The 14,728-nt window shown below is 41.8% G+C and overlaps 1 protein-coding gene across 3 annotated transcripts in view; it reads right to left on the reverse strand.

The window, feature by feature from the left end:
* Positions 1-9,225: 9,225 nt before the first annotated feature.
* The window catches only part of LOC127663400 (ADP-ribose glycohydrolase MACROD1-like), a 94,686-nt gene continuing 89,183 nt past the window's right edge, over positions 9,226-14,728 (reverse strand). For 2 of the 3 annotated variants that reach the window (XM_052154972.1, XM_052154970.1), the window contains 2 exons: positions 12,060-12,095; positions 9,226-11,538 (listed from right to left, as the gene is read on the reverse strand). In XM_052154972.1, coding sequence (XP_052010932.1) covers positions 12,067-12,095 — 29 coding nt within the window. In that variant the 3' untranslated portion in view covers positions 9,226-11,538; positions 12,060-12,066. The remainder of the gene's footprint in view (positions 11,539-12,059; positions 12,096-14,728) is intronic. The other variant, XM_052154971.1, reaches the window with a different exon arrangement.

Consider the following 14,728-nt stretch of genomic DNA (forward strand, 5'->3'; position numbering starts at 1 on the left):
TTCTATCAGTATGATTATGAGTGTGTCTCATTCATAGTGATGCTAACAAGATATTTATGAGAGCAGATTAATTCATGCTGTCTCATTGGAAAGAAGCTGACACTTTAGAAACTTTGTCATTTAGCTGGGAGGCAGAGGGAGGGAAGGATGATGATGGGGGTTTTAAAACAACAAGGGTGTAGGCAATTTTTTTTGACAATCCCTTGCTGGGGTGAATCATAACTCAAAAACGACAAATAGAACGCTAATACAATTCATGAATTATGCAGTTGTCATGGCAACATTAATCAAAATGCACCAGTCTGCATACCATTTTGTCGATGAATTGATGATATACTGAGAGCCACAATTCACTGTGATCCGAGATTGTCATCCCGTAGACCACATTTTAAACAATGTCATAAAGATGCTGCATTCAAAAAGCTTAGAACAAACACTGTAAATCAATTATTGTCTGCCTAAAACACCATATTTTTCAGGCTCCCAGTGTTGAATAAAAAAATTGAGTGGCAGAGTTGGCAGAATTTAAGCTAAAATTAGAGGACCCCTGAGGGTGGCTTTCATTACGTTGAGAGGAGAATTATTATTCTTTGAGATCTCAGGGCTTGATTGCGTCTCTGAGTAGGGTTTTTAAAACAAAGCGACCAGATTTCCATATATACCAACTTGTAAACTTGTATGCAGCTTTTGTGAGGTGAGATATCATCCATCCTCCCTCTACTGGGGTTGTAGAAGATACTCTAAACACTTTTTTGGGAATCCTCTGACAAATGTGCATAAGTATTGCCATCTATCCAAAGCACTCTGATCTAACCTCATTCGTTCCCTCTTTCTCCTTCCATCAACAACTCCTGTCATGCTCCCCTCCCCTCCATGCGCTCCTGCTCTCCCTCCCTCCCTTGTCTCTCCCCCAGTGTATTAAAGACTTTGACGCTCTCAGTAAAAAGCTGATTTATTTTGTGGAGGTATCGATCGCGCTCTGCATTAAAGATTATAATTCATTACCTCGGCCCTTTTAATACATTAAACATTTCAAAATAAAAATAAAATAAAATCGAGGTGGGCGAGAGGAGAGCACTCAGACACTGTCCACTCGCACGCACACACACACACACACACACACACACACACACACACACACACACACACACACACACACACAGTTTCAATCACATTTGGATAACACATACATAAATTTGAAAACTTAAAAGAAAAAGAAAAAAAAAATCAGCCACCAAATTTTCATAAAGGTATAAATATACTATGTCAGCTTATTTATCAAAATCACACACACTCTCTAAAAATGTATGTGAGCACATATTTGCATACTCTGAATTGTAGCAGAGGCTAGCATCACTATTATTATTGCTCATACTTCTTCTAGCAATATTATGGTCAGACATACGGTTTATGACTGGCTTACGATTAAGTGGGCAAACAATCCAGTAGACTAACTTTGGAATGAGGCCACAAACATATCCATGGATCAGAACATTATAGACACTTGAGAGTGGGATCTTTTGACACGGGGTAGTAAGCAACCTCCAAGCAATGCCCTGGGTCACCCCCTGGCAGCGAAATACTCATTCGCTGTTAATGAAGTTAGGCTGAAGTTTAGATTTAGTGGTAGGTTTAAATTTAGATTTCGGGGCCGGTATAGGGTTTCTGTGGGACTCCAAATAAAAACAATTAATAGAGTAGGCCTTATTCACAAAACACAAGCAGAACAAATTTGTGTAAATTGTAATTAAAACAATTATTTTGTATAGTGTCCCTTTCAATTGAATGGCAGAATTTACGTAAAAATGCATTTACATACAAAATTGTTAATCTCATTTTCATGAATAAGAACCAGTGTGTAAGTGCCATATGCAGCTCTCGCGGTCATTGGGTAAACTGTGGGGTTACCTTCTAGACACAATCGTGTAGAGCATGGGTGGGGAACGTCAGGCCTCAGGCCCGTATTAGGCCCGTGAGACCATTTTACCTGGCCCTCAATGCCATTTGAGAAATAATTTGAAAAGCAAAAAATGGCCTTGATCCAATTAACCTGAAAAAAATTCCTTTCAAATAATGTTTAAAAATAATTTTAAATGATAACAACAACACAAAATATTGTATAATAGACAGACCTTTTAGTGTTTTTGGTGTGTGAGCATGTAACAGAATGCGTACATGAATTTCAACCCACAATCAGAAATTGCAAGCAATTGTATGACCCGCGAATAATTTCATAAATACTCAAATGGCCCTTAATGGAAAAAAGGTTCCCCACCTCTGGTGTAGAGAGTCGTTAACTAAAAGTATAGTGACACAACAAACTTAACTACATTTTTCAGTTGTTTCAGTTATTTTCACAATATTGTACTTTTTCCAATAATGAGCTACATTTTCCAACAATTAGCATCACAAAAGAAAATGAATGACGTCACAAAACACTACATTTGTCACATTGGATTACAAATAGAGAAATGTAGCCATAATAAAATGTGCTCTCTCATTCTGTCATGTAGCTCTGGTAAAACAAATAATTTAAGGGAATCTCTTTTGAACAGTTTATGTAAATGAACAGGTTAAAATAAACTCTGATTCACTTTAGTGAGTAGGTTCATTCAGATGATTCATGCAAATGAACCAGTTCACATGAATGATCCACTGATTCACTAAAGCTCTGCACAGCCTTAACGGCCCTTTGCCTTCTGTTTTTTTTAAGCAAAATATTTAGTTATTTGCTACTGTTTATGACTATATTTTGATTTAGTTCTATAAAATATTATGTTTTCTCACTTATTAGTGTATATTAAGTATACTGTAAATTTGTATAAATATAAAAATAATTTTTTGCATTGTAGCTAACTATATTATAAAAAGAGTAGCTTGACTGAAGTTCAACTACTTTTAGTTATGTGTAGCTTGGGAAGCTAAAGTTTCAAATTGGCTTCCCAGACACTGCTCAGAAAATCTTAGCAACACCCTGGAAACTACTCAGGATATTTAGTCCAGAAATTAGTTAACACTGGATACTATAAGGCCATCTGAAACATCTTTTGCGTGAGCAAGTAGCACTCACATTCTCTTTCGCCAATGTAAAAATCTAGTTTTCTTAGCACTCACGTTCTTTCCAAAGTATATAAACTGCATGTCATAAAAGTGGAAATAATCCAACCTGGTCTCATAGAATGAACGTCACTCTATGAGATCAGGATGAAACTGCCAGAACAGGTAGCTGGGAGTACACAAAACAGGCAGGGCCAAGAAAAGAAAAGTCAAGGAGAATGCCAAGAAGACAATGCAAGAGAACCACAATAATTGCAAATGCATTGGAGTTCTTAGATCAATTAAAATATCCATGAAAGACAGTGGTGAAAGTGCATTCAATGCTATAAGAGCAGAGCATTTTACAAAAAACATGAAGATGGATTACAAAAATAGAAGCAAACAGGATAGAGGTACAATAGATCATTTTGATAAAGGAGTGAATAGGCAATCATGCATTTGTACTGGAAATGCAATGCCCATAAATGACCCCATTTTGCATTAACAGGAAAAGCACTCATCCCTCTATCTAACATCTAGTAGTTTTTATTGCAAATACTGCACTTTAGTTAAAGGGGTTTCTTTAGTTTGCCTAAAAATAAAAATTAGGGCAGAATTTTAATTTTTGTATGCACTTTCTATTGGTAATACCGCTTAATGGTTAAAAACATTGAGGTGAATATTAAGAAAATATTTAGTATGATACTGCTGGAGAGTAATGTGGTAAACAAACCATAATCTTATTTTATAGTCTCCATGTGCTTTGGGATTTTTGCAATTGCTAAATATTACATCAGTAATATTATATTAGATATGCACTACACATTTGTCAGACAGAAAGAAATTATCTCACTACTCCCATACAATATAGTAAACATCTTTAATATTTCAGTAGACACCAAAAAAAAGAAAACACACACACACACCCGTAGGTAGATGCCACGGAGCACTGCATGAGATGCAGTTTTACTTCACTGATGCTTCTCTAAATATAATTCTCTCATGACCTGTTAGACTGCCATAATGTTTACTGGGTAAGAACAAAAGTAAACTGCATATTTAATTAAAGCAATTGTGCAGATGTACAGTGAGCTCTAGAGGTAACCGAGAAAATACTAGTGACTACAATGCTTATTTCTCATTAGAAACTGAGTCATGAGTTGGTCATTTATAAATAATTGTACTTCTTTTTACTGCTTCTTCAGATGCCATTTTAATTTTTTCCACCACCTGCTGAATCACACTGCCAATTCAAACTCAACAAAAGATACATATACTCCCTTCAAAACCAGACCAGAAAAAGGGATTTTAGTAGAAAGGATATGACACAAACATTGGAATCAGACGTGCCTTGGTGCCTTTCTACCTGCAAAAGCAGCATTTTTCAAATATCCAATGCAGCCTACATTTCAAGGTGAAACATTTTTTGATGACCATTTCCCTCGAATGAAACTGTCCTGTTCTGAAGGGTTGAAGGAGACTTCAACCCTTCAGATCTGGAGAGTTTCATACCCCCTCCCACACCTCCTCCCGGTTTACCCTCTACTCCCCTCAATGTTGGTGTTTCTGGCTTTGACAGGCTTTCAGCTAGTAAATCAGTGAATTGATCTTGTGGGGTAGCGGAGTGTCCTGAGTTCTGCTAAAGATCCATTTTCATTTCACAAGCAGCCCCTCCACCCCACGCCAACATCTCCTCCAGCATCCATAAACATCACCAACCTCCCCCTCCAACTCCTCCTGACCCTTTCTCTCTCCCTTTCACACTCTCCCTTTTCACACTTTCACTTCGTCACTCACTTTCCAAATAAGATAAGGTCTCTGTTCTACCCACAAGGTGAGTTTTTCTTCATTAAAACGTTTTACCTCTTAAGAAATATATAGTACTTCTGAAACATGTTTGAAATGAGGGACTTTCATTGAACCCTATCATTATTAACATAATAAAAACTGCTTTATTTACATGAGATCACATGACCAACCAAAAACTACTCTTGTAGACCAATACCACCTTATAGATAGACCTCAGTCAGTGTAAACACTACATTCAGATTAACAGGTTGCATTTCATTTAAGAGGTCGTACGGTCTCAGGTCATGTCTAATTTCCAAGAGGATTTTGTCACAAGACTTTTTTGTAAATATGTTTCTATTTCATTGTTCCAGACTGCCAGGGATGGTTTAATATAGTGGAAGGAGTCGTGTGCTCACACATGATACAGAGAATCTTGCATTGATTTGTCACACGTGACCCTGACCAATGACGTGTCGGAAGCCATATATGCTTCCGCTTGAGTCATGGTCTGTCTCTTTGTCATTCTCGCCGAAGAGATCTCATTCGAGCATGCACAGTTTTTGGGTCAAGCAGATAGCTAACACTATAGCTATGTCTCGGGAAAACATTGGAATTTAAACATTGGATTGAACGGTTGTTGAATATCATTGGATAATTTGGACGAGAGTCGCAAGCCCCACGGGGGTTCAGCTACGTGGATTTTCTTCTGACTAAGGACCTGTTATCTTGTCAGTGGCATTCAATAACCAGTGGTACTAAAGTGAGTATTATTGTTTAAGAATTCAGTGGTTGATCAGGGTCCTGAATGCAGTTCAATTCCATTTGAGGTAAGGCAACACCGGCTTGCAAGATTTGACCTTGACTTACAGGACATCCTCTCAACCAGGACTCCAGCTCGGCTGTGGAGCATCAAACAGCCAGCAGGTAAGATTGAGGGGCCTCCGAGGAAAAAAATGGGCCTCTAGGATACAGGATACACTTAAAATTGCACTAGCCATGTTGAATTTGGATCTGCCCTCACCTGTGCTGGGTCCGTCGAACATCTTGAGCCACCCAGTCTCCTGGCCAGAGGATTTTATAATGTCGAGCTGTCCTGACTTCACTGAGGTGTTTTTTTTCTCCTTTTCACTCCGCTCCATCGCACAGGCCGATCATGTGGCACGAACACTAGCGGCAATGGCCAAGGCTCTGGAAAGAGGCCTGGGTAATATGTCTCCGTTAGAGCCATGCATATCTTCCTTGGTAGTGTCCCCTATTAAAGCACTCACAGAAAAATCTCTGCTGCCCCAACCCAGAATGCAGATGTACGGATGACCTGATGGCCAGGGTCTAAAAAACAGTTTCAGGCTTAAGTCAGTTAGGGAATTCCATGGCCCACCTGTTGCTCACACTTAATTTTTCCATGACTGCTGCCCCACTGGACAACACCGCTTCAGAGCTGCTTGATGCTTCCCTATAGGCATTTGGATCAATGAACAATGGTCTCACTGTCAACACCTTTAGTCAAGTTTGAGTTATTCAGATCATTCAACACATCAGCTGCCAGTCCGCCACACAACTTCGCTGTAGCACCTGCAGGGGCAGTCTTATAGACCATCACACCACAGGCTCATCCTAATAGCCCCCCTGCTCTCCAGCAATGCCTTGGTGAAGTCTTCTGTTAGCCCTCACAACTGGACTGTCTCAACCATTGACAATTGTCTCAGATGGACAAGGGTGCTATGGCATCCATCCCTGGAGAGGTTGAAGCTGTGTGTCAATGTGTGACTCTTTCACAATGCTCGGTAGGTTTCAGGAATACTGTCATGAACACCAGAGCCCCTTCAACATGTATAACATATGCCAGTAAGTGGAAGCTGTATGTTTCATGGCATACAGATCAGGCCCTTAAATCCAGTTGACTGCCTTATCTCAGTGTTGGAGTTTCTGCAGCACTTACTGTACACTTGGCGTTCCTCAGCCTCATTAAGGGTGTTGGTGGCAGCTATTGCAGCTCACCGAAAGCCTGTGGGAGATGTGTCAATTGGTGCAAATAAACTTGTAGTGGCATTTCTTAAGGGAGCTGTGTGCCTTATTCCACCGGGACGCATAGCACACACTCAGTGGGACCTGCAGGTGGTGCTCAATAGCCTGTGTTCAATGCCTTGTGAGCCTCATGAGCAGGCTGACATTAAAAATCTTTCTATGAAGACAGCTTTTCTCCTGGCCATAACATCAGCTAGAAGGGTCAGCAAGCTGCATGCCTTATCTGTAAGTCTGCAATGCCTCAGGTGGGGGCCCAAGGACAACTCTTGTTACTTGGTTACTCTTTAGCCGAACCCGGCTTTTCAACACAAGGTGATGTTTGCACAGTTTGTTAACCACCCTATTCATCTTGCTGCATTTTGCCATGATGACGATGACTCCCATACAGCCATGTGTCCAGTACTGACATTGCAGCAGTAGGTGTCAAAGACTGCATCATGGCGTACCACTGATCATTTGTTTATTCAAAATTCACATTTGAATTACGTGTAATTTATGCAGTAGAACGAAACGTCTAAGTATGTTCAACCAAAAAAATGCTAATAATACTAATCGGTTTCACCTAATCAATGATGACACAATTCAGAGGCTGTATTTCTCCTCTAAGATAAAATTTTTACTCAACTGGGTAAAAACTAGGGGTTAGGGCATATATAACTGGGTAAAAACTTGGGTTAGGGCATATATTGAATAAATATGCATTCCTGTTGACTGTATTACATATTAATTTACAACTAAAAATACAACCCGCTTTTGGCACCATTCTCTGGACATTTCACTCAGAAACTGGAACTCACACACCCCGTCCATTCAACAACAATTCCAGCTCTGGCCACTTGGGCAGAGGTTTAAATTTCAGTAAGCACAAGCCAATTTTAACTGAAGAACTTTTGACCTACTGTCGTTGAAAATCAATCTGAGCCCACAGCCATATCAGCCAGAGCAAAATGAACAAAAAATTACTTGATAAACGACCAGGATAAAATAGCAGAGCTGCGAGAGAGTGTGAGCTCGGTTTGAATGGCAGAATTTGAGGTTGTTTGAGCCTGAAAATAGACAGAGAACACAGCTGGAGGGAATGAGGTAGAGGGAGAGAGAGAGAGAGAAGAAAGATGATAGGATCATTGAGAACGAGTGCACTAAGGGCATGGACAAGAGAGATAAGGGGAGAGAGCAGCAAAAATAGAGATGAGAATCTCTTATGTCCCTCTCGTCTCACTGTGGTTCTGCTGCTGGCGAATAGGATGCACTCCAGTGTGATCTTCACTGAAGGGTTCCTATTTCAGCAGCATTCCCACAGTGGTTGCTTTCACTGTGCAAATACAGCAAATTAAATAACAATTTACTAAGAGGGTCGAAGAGGGACAGAGAGCTGGACTGAAAGAGGGAGGAAAGGAAGAGAGAAGTGCTGATGGGACGTGATGAAGTCTGGATTTATTATAATTACTTTGCTGAGCTCTTCCTCGTGTTTGCTCTCTTTTGCATATTCGATCACTTTTTCTCCTCCTCTCATTATTTGGATAGGATCGCCTGATGACAGTATCTGAGCTGCCTGATGCATATTAAAAAATGAAAATTGCTTCAGATGAGTTTATTAAACTCATCTCTCTCTCTCTCAATTCTTTCACAGATAGAAGAGTATGTTGAGATCTTTTTTAAATTGTTATGAAAGATCAAATCTTGTGTGGCGAGTGGGGAAGACATCATAATATAATTATAAGTTTGTTTGACATGGAAACAAAATCAATCTGCATCAATATTTCAAAATGTTTCATTTGTGGGCTAACAAAAAATGTTTTAATCCTTTTGCTGACGTACTATTAACTCGAAGGCTTACGGTGTAATTAATGAAAGTTGCATTAAGCATGGCCCCGGCCATTAGTATAGAGAAAGGAGTTGACTTTAATGAGAGTCTTTTATCACACTGGAAGACAGAAAGTACATTGAAGAATTAGAAATACTGCACTTTCATTATAGGTTAAGTGATACAACCATTGACATTCATTTTTGGTTCCTTTGATTGCTATAATTAAATTTGTATTCCTCTATAAACAATATTCACACTTGAAATCTATTATAATTTCATCTGTAGCCACAATGCAAATCATATCTATTTCAAAATAGCAAGAAATTATTATTGGAACAAGTAATATACACATCACTCAAAATAAAGTGTATAGACTATGTCAGCAGTTTTCAAACTTTTTGCCAAGGACCCCCAACAATGAAAATCCCTTTAAGTGGGACCTCCTTCCAAAAAGTTTAAGATAGCTTATAATACATATATTAATATAGACCCATTAACAGAAGTTTAGTAATTGTGATATTAAAAAACAACAACATTGAAAAAAGGACATCTTTTTTGTGGTTAACATGTTTTATTGATTCATCTATTAAACAATGAAAAGCAAACAAATATACACACATAATCAATATTTAACCCTCACAACTCTCATAAGTTCTTTTTTATGTGCTTATTCTCCATATCAATGACCTCCCCATCACCTAGCCCAATACCTCACACATAAAACTATGAATCTTCAACCACAATTCGTAGATTTTAACACATCCCCAAAAGACATGGGTTGTGTCTCCATCGTCTGATTAACATTGCCAGCAGGTGGGTGTGTCTTCGAAACCAAGCCTATGCAATCTAGAGGGAGTCCAATATACTCTATGTAAAATCTTGAATTGCATTACGCAAACCCTTGCATCACTAGATGTAGACTTGATGATGTAGAATCATAGCCCACACTCCCTCCTCCAATACCAAGATTAGATCTTTCTCCCATAATCTCTTAAGAGAAGTTGGAGTTCTGTCCCCCAGACTCTGAATTAGCAAGTTGTAATACACTGATGCCTCATGACCTTTTCCAAAAGCAGTAATCACCACTCCCAGAGTATCTGCCACTTTAGGGGGGTGTATGCTACTCCCAAAAACAGTACAGAGCAGGTGGCGCAGCTGTAAATACTTACAGAACTCAGATCTGAGAATCCCAAAATGTTGAACCAAATTTTTAAAGAATCTCAACACTATTCTCATACAGGTCACTGAGTGTAGTGACCCCCCCCTCACAATCCACGCTAAACAGCAAAAAGGGGAATTGCTGATACATAATTTGGGGTTCAGCCATATGATCAAGGCAACGTTTAAATAAATGTCTGAATTAAACACTCTGGAAACTTTTGTCCACACCAAGTGCAAATGCGAGACAACAGGGTGTAACTTAACTTCTCTGGTAAGTTTGATAGAAAGGCTTTGCAATGGTGAAATAGGGGCCAGAACTTTCTGTTCAATACAAAACAAGGGAGGGGCTCTCTCAGGTGGAAGAGACAAATGAGCCAAATGTCTGAGACCAAATGCATAATAATAAAACAAAACCTTGGATAGGCCTAGCCCACCTTTGTCAATCTCTGTCAGAGCCAAAGCTTCGGATTTAGACCAATTGACTATGCAAGGCATAGATCTAGTGGGGCTATTCCTTGCAAACAGTTTGGAAAAACAAGTCTTCTCCCTGACATAGTGATGTGGTCCAGCGACGCTAAGACCGTGCTCCTCATTGAGCTAACGATCTCATGGAAGGAGGGAGCAGAAGCTGCCTTTGAGAGGAAGAAGCTGAAGTACTCAGATCTTGGCTCTGATTGCAAGGAGGCTGGCTGGAGAACCATCATCTACCTGGTAGAATTAGGATGCCTCTGTTTTGTTCAGTTGGAACATCAGCGCTTTGACTCCTGAGGGATATGGGAGTAACTGGAGTGAACCAGCATAAGGCCTTGAAAGACCTGGCTGAAGAGGCAGAGAAGATGTCCCTGCCACTGCTCTGCCACCAGGAGAAGTTCCGGGTTAAAAGGAGTGAAATGTTATTGAGCTGGCTGACAACCTTGCAGCTGAACTATGGGCACCAGAGGAGGTGCGTCAGAGAGCAATGCCATAGCAGGCCAACAACTCCCTGTGTAATTAATTAAAACAAATTTGTTGTTCTAAAGTCAAAATAAATTATAAAAATATTTTCTGGAAAATATTAAAAAAAAAAAATTTCCACACTTAAAATAATTGTACAAACCTGAAGAAAAACATTTTCAATTAATGTGTAGTCTTTAGAAAGTAGAATAAAACAACAATAATGCCAAATTTGGTGAATATTTATTTATTTATCTAATACAATGTTTACACCTATTTTCAATGAAAATTTCTGCAGAACCCACAGCACCCCCCTTGTGCCCCACAGATCCCAGTTTGAAAACCCCTTGACTATGCCATAAGTAGATTTATCAGATGCTGGATTTGAGACATAAATGTTTTATGAAGGCTCAGGTATGCTTTCTGAATCAATTTCAAATAATAACTTCCTCAAAGTAAATGTTTATTCATTTGTTTAGTCATTTTTTGCTGTTAATGCTTTGCTAAGACATTACAATTTTAGGCTGACACTTTTGTCAATCCAATAGCAATATGGCTCCACTGGGAAATTTATATCAATCACTGAATTTTATTGTCATATTGCTTGGCAATTTGAATGACTCAGATGGTGTCAGGCAGCTGTTATTGATATTGCCATTGTTGTTTGTTGGGCAGCATCAGGTAAATGTGAGACACATAGATGTGACGGAGAAGCAGGTTGAACTTGTGTGGCGTTTCCACAGCAACTATGATATCTTCTCATAATTTGCTCTTTAGTGGTGAACCTGCAAGAGAAAAACAGTCTAATAGAGCTGAGAGAGCACACATACTGTATAGCCTACACTACAGGAACACTCATGACTGTAGTTATAACATATGTCAGACACCTACATTAACACTTATGTTTGGAGTTCAAGGAGAAATCTCAATAATATTGTGTCATAACTGTGAATATCAGACTGAAGTTTATCCGTGCAATATGTTACTTGTTAAAAAATACGTTAAATATGTTAAAAAAAAAAAGTGTTATTTCAGTAACAGGTTTTGAGTCGATATGTTTGTGAATATTTTAATAAAGACATAAAATTGAGTACTATGATATACAAAATTAGTCAGCCTGGTGCTTTGTAATTAATTTCCTTTAACAATTTAAACACTGCATCTAATTAACATGCTAATGTAATCAGTGTTAGTTTGTTAGCAAGCATCCAGCTATCAACAGCTGATCCCATAGAAAAATGTGCCCTCTGTCCCATAGAAAAAACAACACAAATGCATTGACATCACAGTCGGGACTACCAGTTACCTGTCCTCTAACTGATGTCACTGACTGGTCTGCAGGCTAAAGTGAGAGGGACCGGGACAGACATAAGGATTTGAGGAGAAAAGAAGCAATGTTTTTTAATCTTTGAAGTGTACAGTTGTGCTCATAATTTACCAACCTATTTCTTCAGTTTACATAACTTGCTGTTCCCCGTCTGTCGCTAACTTTGACGTTGTGTCGAAGAAGCGACACTAGGGGTCTCTCTTGAGTGCCGAATATACCTCTGATCTATGAAAAAAGGCTATTGTGAAGTTGGCGGCCAGAATTTGCATGTCCCGCCCCCGGACATACAAGTATAAAGGCGGGGATATGCATCTGTTTCATTCAGAAATTTTCTTCGGAGCCAATTGTCGTGAGTACAGTAAGCTGCGAGTCACATACCTGTTCCTCTACCTCTGAGCGATTACTGCTGTTGGATCTACGGCGCATGTCAGTGGCTTTCTCCATCTCTGTACGGCAGTGCAGTTTGCCCCTGGAGGCTTTGACAGCCCAATACTAAAAGAGTGTTGTATAAAAGACTGATTTTCTCTAAAAGAGTAGTTCTCTCTAAAAGAGCAATACACAGCACGTTAAGAGCATGGAAAGTGCTTTGAGACTTTTCTCAGCACCAGAGCCTTGGGACACACTTTCGCCTCCCTACGCCGTACTACCTGCTCCGCCCCGCTGCTCCGCCCCACCGGGTACGTCAAAAATAATCGTCCCTTTAGTGCCCCTAGCACGGAGCTTGGATGGGCTTCCCAACCCGTCTCGCTGGCTGGCCAGGACCATCCGACTCGATTACGCAATTCAGTTTGCCGGACGCCCGCGAAGGGGGGCGGGGGTCTGGCAAACTGAATTGTGTAAAAGAGTCGGATGGTCCTGGCCAACCAGCGAGACGGGCTTTTCTGCAGTACACGGCGAACATGCCAAGTTCCTGCACGTGGAAATTGCGACCCTTATGCTCAAAGACGCAATAGAGCCTGTCCCTCCAACCGAGATAAAGAAGGGTCTCTACAGCCCTTACTTCATCGAGTTTTCAGCCGGGCCTTACACAAACTCCCGTTCAAAATGCTCACGCAGAAACATTTTAACTTAAGTCCGGCATCTAGATTGGTTCACAACGGTAGACCTGAAGGACGCATACTTCCACGTCTCAATACTGCCTCGACATCGACCCTTTCTACGGTCCGTGTTCGACGGCCAGGCGTATCAGTACAAGGTCCTCCCCTTAGGCATGTCCCTGTCCCCTCGCGTCTTTACGAAGGTCGCAGAGGCAGCCCTTGCCCCGCTCCGAGAAGCCGGCATTCGCATACTCCACTACCTTGATGACTGGCTCATCCTGGCCCACTCCCGAGAGTTACTATGCGCTCACAGGGACCAGGTGCTCAGGCAGGGCTTCAGGTCAACTGGGAAAATAGCAAGCTCGCCCCGGTTCAGAGCATCTCTTTTCTCGGCATGGAGTTAGACTCAGTCTCAACGTCACCGCGCCTCACCAGCGAGTACGCGCAGTTAGTGCTGAAATGCCTCGCCACCATCAGACAAGGCACAACGGTCCCTTTAAAATTTTCCAGAAGTTCCTGGGGCATATGGTATCCTCAGCGGCGGTCGCCACTTCATATGAGACCACTTCAGCACTGGCTACAGACTCCAGTCCTGAGATGAGCATGGCGCTGTGGTGTGTGCCACCCCCGCCTGCCGCCAAACATTCAAACCCTGAATAGACCTCTGCTTTCTGCGGGCAGGAGTCCCCTTGCAGCTGACTCCTCCAGATTGGGTTGGGGCACCGTGTGCAATGGGCACGCAGTTGCGGGCCATTGGAAAGGGGCCCCGCTGCGCTGGCACATCAACTGCCATCAACTGGAGTTGCTGACTGTTTTCTTTGCCCTGCGGAAGTTTCTACCACTAGGTCAGGGCAAACACGTCTTGATCAAATCAGACAGCACCACCGCGGTAGTGTACATAAATCGCCAAGGCGGAATACGCTCCCGCCACATGTCACAACTCGCCCGTTGTCTCCTCCTTTGGAGCCAGCAGCGACTCAAGTCAACCTCAATGTGGTAACGGACGCGCTATCATGACAACGCTTGCCCAGTGGAGAGTGGAGGCTTCACCCCCAGTCGGTTCAGCTGATTTGGGAACGGTTCGGCAAGGCTCAAGGAGACCTGATCGCCTCCCGAGGGACCTCCCACTGCCTGCTCTGGTATGCCCGAACAGAGGCTCCCCTCGGGACAGACGCACTGGCACACAGCTGGCCCGCGGGGCTGCGCAAGTACGAATTTCCCCCAGTGAGCCTTCTTGCACAGGTGCTATGCAAGGTCATGGAGGACGAGGAACAAGTCACTCTAGTGGCTCCCTATTGGCCCACCCGGGCTTGGTTCTCGGACCTCATACTCCTCGCGACAGCCCCTCCCTGGCAAATTCCCCTGAGGAAAGACCTTCTTTCTCAGGGACGGGGCACCCTCTGGCATCCGCACCCAGACCTCTGGAACCTCCACGTCTGGCCCCTGGATGGGACGTGGAAGATCTAGCTGAGCAGGGCGAAGAACCACAAAGGTGCGCAGTCAGGTCAGTGCTCTCATTTCTGCAGGAGAGGTTGGAGGGGAGGCTGTCCCCGTCCACCTTGAAAGTGTATGTAGCTGCTATCGCAGCCCACCACGACGCAGTAGACGTCA

The sequence above is a fragment of the Xyrauchen texanus genome, chromosome 23 (genome assembly GCF_025860055.1).
Source record: "Xyrauchen texanus isolate HMW12.3.18 chromosome 23, RBS_HiC_50CHRs, whole genome shotgun sequence".
In the NCBI taxonomy this organism is placed as follows: domain Eukaryota; kingdom Metazoa; phylum Chordata; class Actinopteri; order Cypriniformes; family Catostomidae; genus Xyrauchen; species Xyrauchen texanus.